The sequence below is a fragment of the Trachinotus anak genome, unplaced genomic scaffold (genome assembly GCF_046630095.1).
Source record: "Trachinotus anak isolate AG129_WGS33_773 ecotype Australia unplaced genomic scaffold, CSIRO_AGI_Tana_v1 ptg000007l, whole genome shotgun sequence".
Taxonomy (NCBI): Eukaryota; Metazoa; Chordata; class Actinopteri; order Carangiformes; family Carangidae; genus Trachinotus; species Trachinotus anak.
In genome coordinates this window covers 16,348,120-16,361,522 of record NW_027273858.1, presented here as the reverse complement: position 1 = coordinate 16,361,522, position 13,403 = coordinate 16,348,120, and the positions used below count along the sequence as shown (strand labels likewise).

The window sequence follows — 13,403 nt, the reverse complement described above, 5'->3', positions numbered from 1 at the left end:
TTCCTGTTTAGAAGTGTCTGCAACATTTTAACATTCTAGTGAATGTATTTATGTGCACGGACAGAAGAACTTATGTATTTTATGTGTCACATATGCATGCACTGTTATGTGACAGTCAGTAGTTGTACTTTAAGTGGCCTGTTTTTTTATTTTTAACTTTGCATGTCTTAGCCACACAGTATGACATGGGTGGCACAAACCTATAATGATGTAGCTCCTGCTAATACAAGATATAAATAGTTAATGGGAGACTGCAGAAAAAGCAGTGGAGAGAGGACATGGCCAACACCAGGCATCCCCTCCTCCCATCTAGCCCTCTGTCTCTTCTCATAAAACGAGATACTAAGATTGGTTTATCATTTTCTCTCCTCAATGCCAGTTTCCCTCTGGTGTGCACCATCATAGAGCCATGCAAGTGGAACAACCTTGTTCCATCTGTTATGGCTCCCTAGGCAGCAAGTGCAGCACGTCCTTGTATGGTGATAGTTTTGGAGACCTGCCAGTTGAAAGGAACAATGATTTCAAAGACTAGACACAAGGTTTTAATGTTTAAGAGCTCCCTTTATTATACAAGCTACAACTGAGACAATTTAAATGCAATAGACAAAGGAAACATGCTTTCACAGCGTTGCTCTGTGTCTGTGTCTAATACAAGCATTTTACAGTATGAAACATACAAACAGAAATTGCAAAATTGCATGCAAGTATGCATACACACACATTTTTTAAATTGTAACCCAAGATTTGAAACCACACACACATACACATATAAACAGGCACATGGGCACATTTTAAAATACCAACACTCATACACTCACTTCTCATCAAAGTATTTGAATCTTCAAAAGAAGAGTAACAAACATACATACATAATACCCTGTCCTATACACCTGCTACACATCAGTAAGAGATGATTTCCGTTTAGGCACCTGCTGTAGATATTTTACCTCGATGTGAAAGAACCACCAGTGGTTTCACACAATCACTCGCAGACTAAGTGATGAGAGTCAACATGTGACTCTGACATGTAACTCCTCATCCTCCTTTCATCTACCTTGATATGATAAATCTTTGGTTATTATTTCAAATCCTTTATTTCTTACATGTGCTAAATAGTATTTTGTTTTTTACAGTCCTATTGCACACAAAAATAGGAATGAAGACTCATCTACACATCCCAACAACAAAAAATACAAAATTGTTCACAAAACAGCATTATGATGGCAGTTTTATGGCTATGTTTTTTTTTTTATTAAAAAATCTATAAGGCTACATTCAAGAGAAAATCAATAAACATTTATTCTTATTTAACACACTGTACACAAGCATGACTGACAATCATCAACTATTTTAGAAAAGAACCAACAGTTTTTTCCTAAATATGGTACTTACTGAAATTCTCAGCACTTAATGAAATTATTTAAGGCCACTGTGAAGTGCTGTGTTTCTGACAATACAGGAAGGAAGGAGAGTATTTAGGGCAACAGAGCTGACAGTAACTGAGGTAGCAAAGAGGGAAGAAAAAAGGAAGCCAAGCCCAAGTGGGGATGATACAGAGGAACAGTGTAATACCAAAAACCAACAAAGTACTGCTAACTTGCACAGGAATACTGGGACTTCTCTTTCGATTGAGCCTCCTTTGGTATGACGCTATTAGACCATAGTAATGATAGATGGTTGTCTCATAGTCTGTGTTCCCACTGACTTACCAAATTACAATTGAGGCGAGACATGTAAACATAACTGAGTAGGGTGGAGGGGGTCTATCAGAGTGTGGTTGCACAGGAACTGCCAAATTAGAAAGACTAGGACGTTTGAACTGTACCAAACAACTTTAGAGACCACAACAACTGTTTCACATGCCACCCCTACACATTGGAGCACCTCCACCCTCAGCACTCTGGGTTCGCCTCAAGCAGTGGACGCCACCAGACTAATGTGCATGTTGTTCAACTAGCTGTTGTCAGCGTTTAGATGGAACATCACGCACAAACCCAGCCCCCAAAACAACCCAAGTGCTCACAAGCAAAAGTTTGCTTTTGGCCTCCAGCTGTTGTTGCAGGTGGAAATAATCCATTCCCTCCTGCGGTTCAGACAATGTACAGATGACAATCCCCGCAGAGGTTATTGTGAGATAGCTCATAAGAGCAACATTGCACTGAAGGCAGAGAGAAGAGGAAGAGAGATGAGGGAGTGTTTCCAGGTCAGCAGTTAGAGCAACAAATGAGGTTTCACCCCCCTTCAAACCTGAAGGAAGTCTGGAGACTCAGGGATGGTATCTGGAACAGAGAAAAGTGCAGGTCAGTAAGAGCACCGAGATGATAACAGGTAATCTACAGCCTCTATCAGCCTGCACAAACACACATTTCATGTCTTATGCTGACGTGCTAATTTTGATATGTGGGAGTTTGCACATTCAGAATTGCACTTCCTGCCCAAAATGCATACAGATGTTGTTAAAAGACACACAACAGCATTTCCTTTTCCAAACCTCCTACCCTACAGAACAGTACAAGTGCACACAAACGCTGATCGATTTCGCGGAATAAAATATGTCTAGCTAGAAACCCATTAAAAAGCAGAACAAGGAATTCGTAAGTCTCAGTTGCGACATGTTTAAGATAAGAGGGAACTGCTGCTAGTTAAATTCCGCTCAGTTTAAGGTCAGTGGGCCTAAAAAGATGACAAAAAAAGCTGAAGTGTAGCTTTTAACATGAAACTTCAGACAGGAAACTAGATTAGTGAAAAGAATTAGCTTAGGCAGGGAAAATCCATTTGACAAATATAAGGGATACTTTTTTCTATAATTTTATAGTTTTTTTCTACAATTTTTAATAGTGTATCAATATTTGGAAAACACTGCTTCATGGCACTTTAGTTTACAGTTATGGAATATAAGATGCTATTAAGCAGCAGAAGTTTCCATCTGTCTCTAACTGTAAGCAGAGGTTTTCTTACTAGTGACATTACCAGAATCTATCTATCTATCTATCTATCTATCTATCTATCTATCTATCTATAGATAGATAGATAGATAGATAGATAGATAGATAGATATAGATAGATAGATATATATACGCACACGCACACAGTCAACAGTGAAGAGGCAGACAGGAAACGGGGAGAGAAAAGAGAATAGGGTACAATGTGCAACAAAGCTCCACAGTCAGAATCAAACCGTGGACCATACAGTGATGTGGAACTGTCCACTGGCCACGAGTGCACTAACAATAACAATAACAATAACAGAGCCCTACATGGGTACAAACAAAACTGCGTCTCAATTAAGCCTTGGTTAGTGGTTTTACCTTATCTTTGTTTTACCTTATGTTTGTCAGTTCTCACTTGTTTCTGAGACTTGTCCATGTTTACACACTTAACTGTTCAAGGTCAACAGTGTTCAAGAAAATAATATGTGATGATTTAGGGTGGATTTTCAGTAAGCCTGGCTCTGTCCTTTCTGAGCTTGTGCTTCCAGAAAACGGGGCAATCCACCTCAGTATGCCTGGAATGTCTGCACAGGTGCCCCGGGAATCGGTAGAAAAACACTCAGGATTGAACCCCTTCACCGTAACTAATGTTTCAATATTATTTCAAGTTGAGTCTGAAAGAACGGCTGAAGGGGCCATTAGTGTTAAATGAGAGTGCTGATGGGTGGAGAATGACTTGCGAGGGAGGCAAGACAAGCATTCAGGAGATGACAGCAAAAGGAGGTGGTTTCAGTTGTGTGGGAGAGAGAAGTTAAACTCCCCACACAGAACATTTTTTTCCTAGTCACAAAAGCAGCCCAGCTGTTTTGAGTGTGAGCGTGCGATTACGCACAAGAATGTGAGCATCTTTCCCCCAGCATCACTACTGATGCAGGATGTTTCAGCAGAGACGCACAAAGCCGATTGCTCTTTGATTTCATCAGTCTTTTACCAAACTGTTCATTTTGAAATGGGTATTTCCAGAACTAGGTCCTTGTGTAATACAGTTATGTGCCACTACTTAAGTACTACTGTACATCATGTGAATATCAAACATTAATGTGAAGGGAGTTAGGTGTACACATTTAGAATGTGGTTAATAAGGCATGACCTGCCAACGGATAGACACCCACTCGGACACGTGAATGAACTCCCCTGAGAGTGAGATAACTCATACTGAAACTCAGCTTTATTTGTGAGTGCTGGTCAGAGGGAGGTTAAGGCTGTTTTAGTGTTTTTCTTCCCTGTAGTATAAGCTGCTGTCATGATGTATAGTTTTGTGTGTGTGTGTGTGTCCTACCTTCTATTGGGAAGAATACCTCCCCATGTGCAGGAGGAGAAAAAGGGGTTCCCGGCTCTGACAACAGGTGGCGTCCTGTCTCAGAGGGCTGTCTGGTCATGATCTGAGAGACAGTACGGGTCTTAATCTGTGGTGATCCCCCAAGAAACACTGGGTTCTCATAGCCATGGGCCTCACTGAACACACACACAGATACGCACAAGAAAGGGAAGCATACAGATGAGTAAGAAATTGCCAATAAACGGTTGCAACACTCATCTGTTGCTCAAGACATTTAAAAACTTTATGTGTCACTTTTACATTCTAGCAGGAAACTTGATGTTTGTTGCACTGTAATGAACATTTCACACTGTACAAAAGTGGTTTGAGTTTGTAATACACGTAGACTCCCAAGGCATGTTGCTTTTAGTAGCCTGTATGCATGTGTATAAAGTAATGACAGTACAGTCCTCCTCTTGTGAGACATAAAGTAATTCAATAGATTTCCCACAAAATACACCCCAGTGACACACAAAATAACATATGATATTAAGACCAGAAAATCCTGCCAATGTTCTGAATCATAGTCATTTTTGTTGTACAGTCATTTAAGTTATGTCTCTAAATGAAAGAATGAAGTAATGATTTATGGATGTTTTAAAGCTGTATGTAGATTATAGTTTAATCGAGTTGTTTGGAAGAAACTACCTATTGTGTATGAAATGTTGTGGCCACTACATACAGTAGTAGAATATCCATGTAAATGTATTATTATTCTAAGGAGCAGCTGTGAAGTTGGCCTGTGAGATCAGCTGTCTGACAGACTGTGGGAAAACTTACCTGTCCATCCTCACCAGCTCTTGTGCACCTGGGAGAGAGGAAACGGGAAATGGGCTATTGTGAATGAATTGAAACAGAGCGGAACACTACAGATACAGGGTGAATGTGCTTCCTACTGTGTGAAATGCAGTTAATCCGCCTCACTGACAGGAAACATGAGTCAGGCAAAACACTATGGTGAACCAAGTGCAAGCGATTTATATCTGACCCATAACATGAGCATGTGTGTGCTTGTTTGTGCATATCAGTAATACATACGTCTGCTTCCGTGGCCGCTCTCCCTTTGTTTGTACACAAGCACCAGAATAAGAGGCAGAGAGAGCAGAGCCAAGATGCAGGCTGCTATGGCCAAGGCCACTGGCACAGTGCCTGGGGAAGCAACAGAGAGACAACAGAGTTTTAAATAAATGGAATAACTGGCCATTCATCCACTGGCTATGAAGCCTTGAATTATGTAATATACCTCCAGATGGTGTGGGATCCCAGACAGTGCAATCTTGAGATCCATTTCTCCCTGGAATGAGAGAACAAATACATTGTTTCTCACACACACAGTATATGTATGTGGTCTCTGCTTGTTAAATGCAACAGCATCTATTCACCGAGCATTTGACAGTTAGTCACAGAGTTGTAGACCACAATGAGTAATCATAGACCACATCACATGGATCAAGAGAAACTAACACAATTATGTTGTGCTATTTAGCAGCTTTATCTAGGACACTGCTACACAAACTAAGACACTATGATTTATCTAGTGACTTATCTAGTTAACTTATTCCCATGCTAGTTTACCATATACATTCACATTAATACATTTACTTACTTGGTGTAACTTGGAGAATAATGTGGCTGTGGGGTTTCTGCAGCAGGGAGGGATGTTTATTTACAACTTGGATGTCTAGGACCATACAGCAGTAGCGCCCCTGGTCAGCGTGGGTCACATTCTGCAGAACCACCCAGAAATTCTGCTCTGAATGTCCAAATTGCAACCCTGGTGGAGAGCTGTGGTTGCCATGGGAATGACCAGCAACGGTAATATGGCGTGGGCCCTCCTTTCCCGAACAGTGCTGATCAGTATGGGGTGTAAAATGCCAGCTGCGCTTCAAGACATCAGCGTGGTGCAAGGCAGCACCTCTCTGGGCACACACCAGTTTGGCAGTTGCACCCTCAGGACAGGTGTAGAACAGGTGGGGGGCAGAAACACTCATTGTGGGGTGGGCATGGTACATCTCACCTTTGGCTAGAGAGAGAAAACAAATATGGAAGAACGAAATTAACACATACACAGTTTATAGCAGCTTTTGTTTCCCAAGTTAGACCTTTCAAACAGTCCTTGTTTCCATGATATAATAACAAACAAGCTCTACTGATCTCTACCCTGAAGGATTAAGGTTAGAGATGGTAAGGTTTAGGGTTATGGCTGTGGTTATGAATAAGGCTGCCAATCCTTAGGAAGTAGGTGGGATTTATATGCAGTGGAAATTAAGGGAAGTGCCTGAGAAGCTCAACCCAGGGAACACAAATCCTATATGCAGTATATTGCAGATGACAAAGAAAAACCAGAGGAAAGAAGGCAGTATATTTAGTAAACAAAAAAAAGTATAGTCACTTGTTTGGAAAGTTTATTTTGATGGCAGTGATAGATAGTTTTTCCCAGGTCAGAAAATTCATGAAACACTACATATAACTGGAACAAAACAAAGTCTAATGAGTAAAACATAAAAGCTAACATCAATATTTTATTAGTAATTTAATTTAATTTCTAAGAATTTGGTCATATAGAAAATCTATGCTAATGCAGGTGGATCATGATGTTAATTGCAGAATTCCATTTCATTTCTTTGAATATTGATGATTAAAGTTTCGTAAAGGTACAGCCCTGATATCACAGAGTAATATATTTAAGCATGAAATTGCATGGTAAACCACAGTTCAAATTATTTTCTAGAAATTGAGTGGGATGAAGTTCCTGCCTCATACCACCAGTCATCGCACAAATAACCGCAGTGCAAAGGGTAATTATAGCAACTACCAATCTAAACATGAATTTATAGCCACAGTCCAACAATTTTCCATGCCCTATTTCTGCAAACTACATGTTTGCTGGTTTTTGTGCACTTTGGGTCAACACAGTGTCTTTCCTGTTCTGTATATTTGTTAGTAATTAAATATAACAACCTCCTGTGGGAGCTAAAATGCCTAGTCCTCTTAGACAGCTAGAATGAGGGATACTAGCCAACACACACAAGATCTCTTGTGACATCTCATTTGCTATGAAACTAGGTAGTGTAGAAATCGGACTTCTGTTCTGTTTGACCACTTTCTGCACTCTGTGGTATCATTACATGGTAACTGCATTGAAATAGCCCTCTCTTTCTCAGAACACTGAGAAATACTGACACTGACTGAACCTCCACATTACTTTTATGTACATTCTGGAAACCAAATAGACAGCTGTGGGACATCTCTTCACATGTTGCATAAGCTATTCTCCTGCTCTCAGTCTCAACCACATCCTGTTCTGAGTTTAGTGCAGCAGTGGAATGCACGAATAGATAAAGTCTTTAATGTGTGCTCTGAATGATTATTTCATTGCAGTAACAAAATAAACACATCCTCAGGCTAAGCAGCCTGGAGGCCTCGTCTAAGCCTCACCAAGAAAAAAAAGTAATACATACACAACATAATCTATCAAATGCACCCACACTACGCAGCTATAGTACAGCACCAACACACATAATGAATGACTCCCACATACCATGCATGTAAACCAACAGAACAACTGTTACTCTGGCTTTCTCTACTTAAATAGATCATTAACATCCTTTGTTACAGATTGCTGTGTGGTTTTGCATCCATGAATGCTTAGCCCTGCAAAGGTTGGAAGGCTGCGTGTGAGTCTGTGTGCATGTGAGCTACAAGTATGTGAGTGGGTTGACTGCAGTGAAAGAGAAGTATGCATGCAACTGTGTATCGATGCAGTCAGAAGTTTTGATTAAGGATCAGAGATTTTACAGTAAGTATGTGAGAGGGTGACTAGTCAGTGCCAGGATTTGAGGAGTGGACTTCCTTCCTGATTTGTCCCAGCACGCAAACATGACTCCCATTCCTCCTCCTGTCTGGCTCCTTACTACTCGAAAACTTTGAAGGGCTACAGCTGCTGCTGCACAGCTCTTTATGGCCTGAAAATTTCAAGCAGGTGGCACCCCCACCAGCTTCCCCATCAGTAAAGATTTCAATGGAAGTGTTTTCCATCTTCTGTCAAAGCCCATAGGTTCTGTTAAAACCCATAGAGAGCTGGGGAAGCAGTTTTGATGCAATACCACCATTTTTTTGAGGGGGCAGCAGTTTCACCATGCAAAAGCCTTTTGGGTCAGCTTGAATATAAATGAGGAATCACATAAATAGTTTTTGTCTAAATGTCAATACCAGCTTTAAGTGACTGTTTTACAATCTTCTTAATAGGAAATACAGTAGCTGACCAGCTAACGACCTTTACTTTTTGATTACTGTGCATGTTTGTATATACAGTATGTGCAGCATCCTGTGTATGTGTCACAGAGTGCAAGGTACGTGCCATGCTCCTGTGTGAGCTGCTGAACTCTGCACTGCCCATTGTGAGTTAGGAAAAGCAATAGGAAGACCAGGGAGGGTGATTTAAGTGAAACTGTTGCCCCTGTGGCTGTTCCTGCCTGCGTGGTGGGACAATAGGAGGGGAAACCCTTCTCTTCTCCTGTTTCACACCCACCCTGCCCTTTTTTCTAACAACTCCTCCCCATTTTCTCTAGTCCTATTTACACTGGGAGAGACAGATTACTGCCAAAAGAGTTTTTTCTTGTATGTTTAATATACATTTAAACCTAACTTTTGCCCTAGGGTGTTGCTCTTAAAGAGCCAAAACTCCATTATCTGCTCGGCTGCCAGCTGGGAAACACCAGTGTACAGATCAGATGTATATCAGATAAAGCTTACTGACATGACCAGACTTTGCTAAAGCATTATTTGGAGACAATGGGTATAATTTCCTTCAGCATATGTCTTAGGTGCCAGGTGGGTGGTGTTACCATAGTGTCAGCACTATCTGAGCCAGATGTGGTTGCAACCAGGTAAAAACAGACAGCAAGCATTGCTCTGTCTCGGGTACAGATAGAATTTCTTTCACTTGTATACACCATCTGACATCTGTGTTTTGGCCCTATTATAGATCTAGGTTTCCTCCTCTGATCTCTGTTCTCAGGGCCCTGTTAGCCCCTGAGGGCCCAGAAACAGGCCCTCCTTTGTTTTAAGCCTGAATGCCACCTGTTTAGGACATGTTGCCTATGACAGCTTTTTTCCTTATATTCAGACATGTAGCATAGCTTGTCTTCCTTTCTCCCAAGTTTTACTACTTAGACTATCCTTCTGCAGAGTTTGTTTATTGCTAGATAATACTATTAAAACACAAGTTACTGAACATACTCTACTGGTAAATCTGGTATCCTTTCACTTGCACAAATTCTCTACCTGTGTTTGTTCAAGTGTTGCTTCTCCACACACACACACACACACACACTTCACACCCCACCTTTTTTCACACCTACTGTAATGGTAATGACTATGCAACCCATTACAGGGTGTTAATGAAACCAGCAGGAGGATCCCAGATTAGCCCATCCATACACACACACAGACAGAAAGTGAGAGAGTTTCAGTTGATGCTTCTAGCATCACAAAGCAATGCACTTTTCAACACGTTTCATTATTAGGAAGTGTCAAATTGTGGCATTTCACACACTTCCTTGTCATAAAAGGAAGTGGTTAAGGGTCAGTGATGTGGGTCATCATGTTCAAGGATCCAGGACATCTGAACATAATAATTAGCTGTGTCTTCCATTACTTTATGAGTCAATTTGTGATAAACATATTTGTACAGGTGCTATAAAATAAATGTGTAAACCAGTCAGTCAACCTTCCTCTTCTTCTTCTATATTAACTTCATAAATGTAGCTAAATGTCTTAAAGATGGTGTAATGACAGCTTTGTAAGCATGTTTCCAACACAGTTACAACATAGTCATTTTGAAAGTGTAAATGGGCCTTTTTGTACTTTTGAAATAGTAAAAGTGAATTTATTACACCTTTAAACAAAATAACTTCATCATCAAGTAGTTTTCCTGTTTCCTCTTTTTGGGGCCTTCCCGTTTTGCCCTTTTAAATACTTTTCGTGCTGTAATTATATTGTTATTCTGCTATTGTTAAAGTTAAATGTTTCGAGCTTTACTAACCAAAGCACATTAGGTTGCTTTTTCTGTTGCGGTGACTAGGAGCAGAGTCAAGGCTCTATCAGGTGGTCATTGCTGTGCCCTTGGGCTGCTCAGAGAAGCACCACAGTGGGAGACACATCATTATTAGAAATATGAAAGCCACTGGTATTTGGGGATTTTTTACGTATCATTCTTGCTGCATATTAAATGTCAGACACAAAAACTGCTGCTACAAATGTTTGTCATGCCTTTAAAAGGGGAGCTCCCCCTCCTGTCTTGTCTCCTTATTGCTCATGCACATGCAGTATCTGCCCACACAACTACTGCACATCAACACACTCACTGACTGTGTCTCCTCAGAGGCCTGTTCTTGTCGATGAGACAGATCCAGGAAGCCATTTTTAATTGGTGTACCCAAATAATGATTTATTCAATTAGGATGGGGATCAATGCACAACACCAGCTCTGTCACAACAGGAGGAGAAAGTAGTGGAGATAGAGAAGGAGTGCCCACGTTCTGTTCATCGACCATTTTTGATCGTGCCTTTGTCCTTCATTGTTTGCTAAATGCTTATCTAGACTGAGAGGAAAAGGAGCAATGATTGTTGCTCTGTTTATCTCAAGTCATGTTTTGTGGAGGAGAAGCCCATTATTGGCAGTGGCACAAACAGCTGTTTTCATCATAGACTGAAAGGAAGGAAACCTCCAAACAAAGGAGACATAACCGGGCTGAAGGGTGGGCACTGTGGATCTCTGGAGTTGGTCTCAAGCCTTTCAGGGCTTTTATTGGAGCTTTGGAGTTTCATGCATAACTAACTGAAAAAAACTTAAAACCGGGCTCAAATGTACTCTCATATCCTTTTTAATAGATCTCTTACTATCTATTCGAAATATAAACACTTTTCTCACCAACATATTAAGATTTTTCTCCAGAATGAATCAGTCTAAAAGTTCAGTAAACATCACTTTGACTTATCGCGCGAGCTTATCTTAAGAGACCAAATCCTAAAGCCGAAAGCTGATAACCTCTGCGAGGTTTCAGTGGCGTTTGAAGTGCAGCACCCTGCGCCCCGGAGGCAACAGCTGCTTCTCCTCTCTCCTCCAGCGTCTCTGGCCTCGACTCTCAAGCCATGCCCTGGAAGTCTTTGAAATAAAAATCCCTGCATTTCATTACAGCCAATATATGTGAACAGGTCCCAATAACTGAGTGGATATGTAACCCAACCCATAGCAATTCAGACTCATCCCGCACAGTGGTGTTTCACTGCAATTTTTTTCGATTACATTTTTTTTTTTTTTTTCCCCAAGATGTTTACATTTTTGACAATTTTCAGACGTGCCCGTGTGAAAGCATAAAGGACCACTCCCCAGTTTGGGGTGGATTTCCACTTCACTTTAAACCCCAAGGAGGAGCTTTAAAACAGCCTCACACCAGATGTTCCGTCTCAAAACAACAACAGCAACACAAACGTGAAACTTCGCTCACAATGTGCATGGCCGCCGGGCGTTTAGGGGTTTAGGGGTTTCTAAAAACACCCGGAGAAATATACAAAAATGAAGAGAAAGAAAAAGTATTAAAACCACTTGGGGCCAAAAAAAAAAAAAAAAAAGCCTGCACTAAGAGTTGCGTTTTACGTCAGGGTCAAATCCATCTGGACTTCCTGAACAATAAACAAGTTATTTACTTTTACCACGCCTGTCATATACATGTGATATGCTCTTCTGTGTATTTTTTGCTTTTATCCATCCAAAACTGCAACAGGTTTACTTTACTTTACTTTCAGAAAACAAAACAAAAACAAAAAAAAAAACAACAACAAAAATCTTTCCCAGTGGCAAACTCAGTCTGCTGGTTTGTCACGAAATGAAAACTTTCAACAAGTCGACACACGCCCCGTCACAGTGTGATCAGTCAGTGAATCAAGTGTGGAGAGGATGGATGTCAGAGTGGTTTTCCGTGCTCACCTCCAGCCATGGAAAACAGAGCAGAGCAAAGCCAAAGCATGAACTTCTTTCTCCACACAGATGTCCGATAAGGTAATCCTCCCTCCATCGCTGACTTGATGTTGAGCAAAGCCGCAGCAGAACGGACTCGGGTTATAACTCTACACGCAGCCTTGGTTTGACTTGCCCTCACTTTTAAACCAGGCTGATACTCTGGTCCCGACACAGAGATGTGGCTGACAGCCGCTCGTCACTTTGTCTCTAACTTAGTCCGGTGCCTCTGAACTTTGAAGGGCAGGAGCAGGACGCAGACAACAAGCTCCTCCCCCTGCTATCACACTCTCCAGCCACATGACTGTGGCAGAGGTGAGACCGTGTCTCTCAACAAATTATTTGGTACATTAAAAAAAAAAAAGAGAGAAAAATCTCACTTTTATATTTTGTGGTCACACTGTGGATTTTTGAGAAAATAAAAACAAAACAAAAAAAACTGTAGCTAGAAATAGCCTGCTTTGTTTCTGTCACACTGAAAACACACTGTATCCTACAGTTCCCATAATGCAGCCTGATAATGTGTTACATTCTTATGGTTAATGCCAATATCCTACAAACATTCATGGCTTTCTGTTTACAATTTAAAATTTTCAAGCACAAGGAGTTTTAAATCCGACTCGAAAAGGCTCCTCCAGAGCTACAGATAGAAAAGTGGTCTGACTTGCTCCAACGGCCTCTTAGACCGGTACAATGCCAGTCCGTTGGTCCATGCCCTTAGAGTTGCTTTCCCAGTGTTACAATGTTAGACTGGTGGAACAGGATTTGTCCCAATACTCAACCTTCAATTCAAAATGATACTTTTAGTTTTGCTTAGGTATCAGAATCTGTCAGTCGGTTGACAAAGTGGTTTTCTTTAGGATGCACTGCTGTGGTGGTTTTGTTTTTCTTTTCTTTTCTGTTTTTCTTTCTTCTTCTTTTTTTTCCTCTTGAGTGAGTAGATGAAATGACATGGAATCAGAGCTTTTGGCCATGTTGCAGCGTCCTCTCTCTGCCTCACTTACTTTTAAGGTTTCCTTTTAGTTCCTGCAAGCTATTATTTTCAGTATGTCTGTAACAAAATATGCTTCAGCTG

General features: G+C 40.9%; 2 protein-coding genes across 3 annotated transcripts in view; one reads left to right on the top strand and one right to left on the bottom strand.

Annotated features, from left to right (window-relative positions):
- The window catches only part of cdh23 (cadherin-related 23), a 166,265-nt gene that overhangs the window by 134,522 nt on the left and 18,340 nt on the right, over positions 1–13,403 (top strand). The window lies entirely within an intron of this gene.
- vsir (V-set immunoregulatory receptor) lies at positions 541–12,579 on the bottom strand. Its single transcript, XM_071481037.1, has 7 exons — positions 12,299–12,579; positions 5,915–6,331; positions 5,552–5,602; positions 5,347–5,457; positions 5,089–5,116; positions 4,270–4,445; positions 541–2,279 (listed from the first exon to the last, which is right to left on the bottom strand). Exons 1-7 carry the CDS (start codon positions 12,384–12,386, stop codon positions 2,242–2,244), a joined length of 909 nt encoding a protein of 302 aa, XP_071337138.1. The 5' UTR covers positions 12,387–12,579; the 3' UTR covers positions 541–2,241.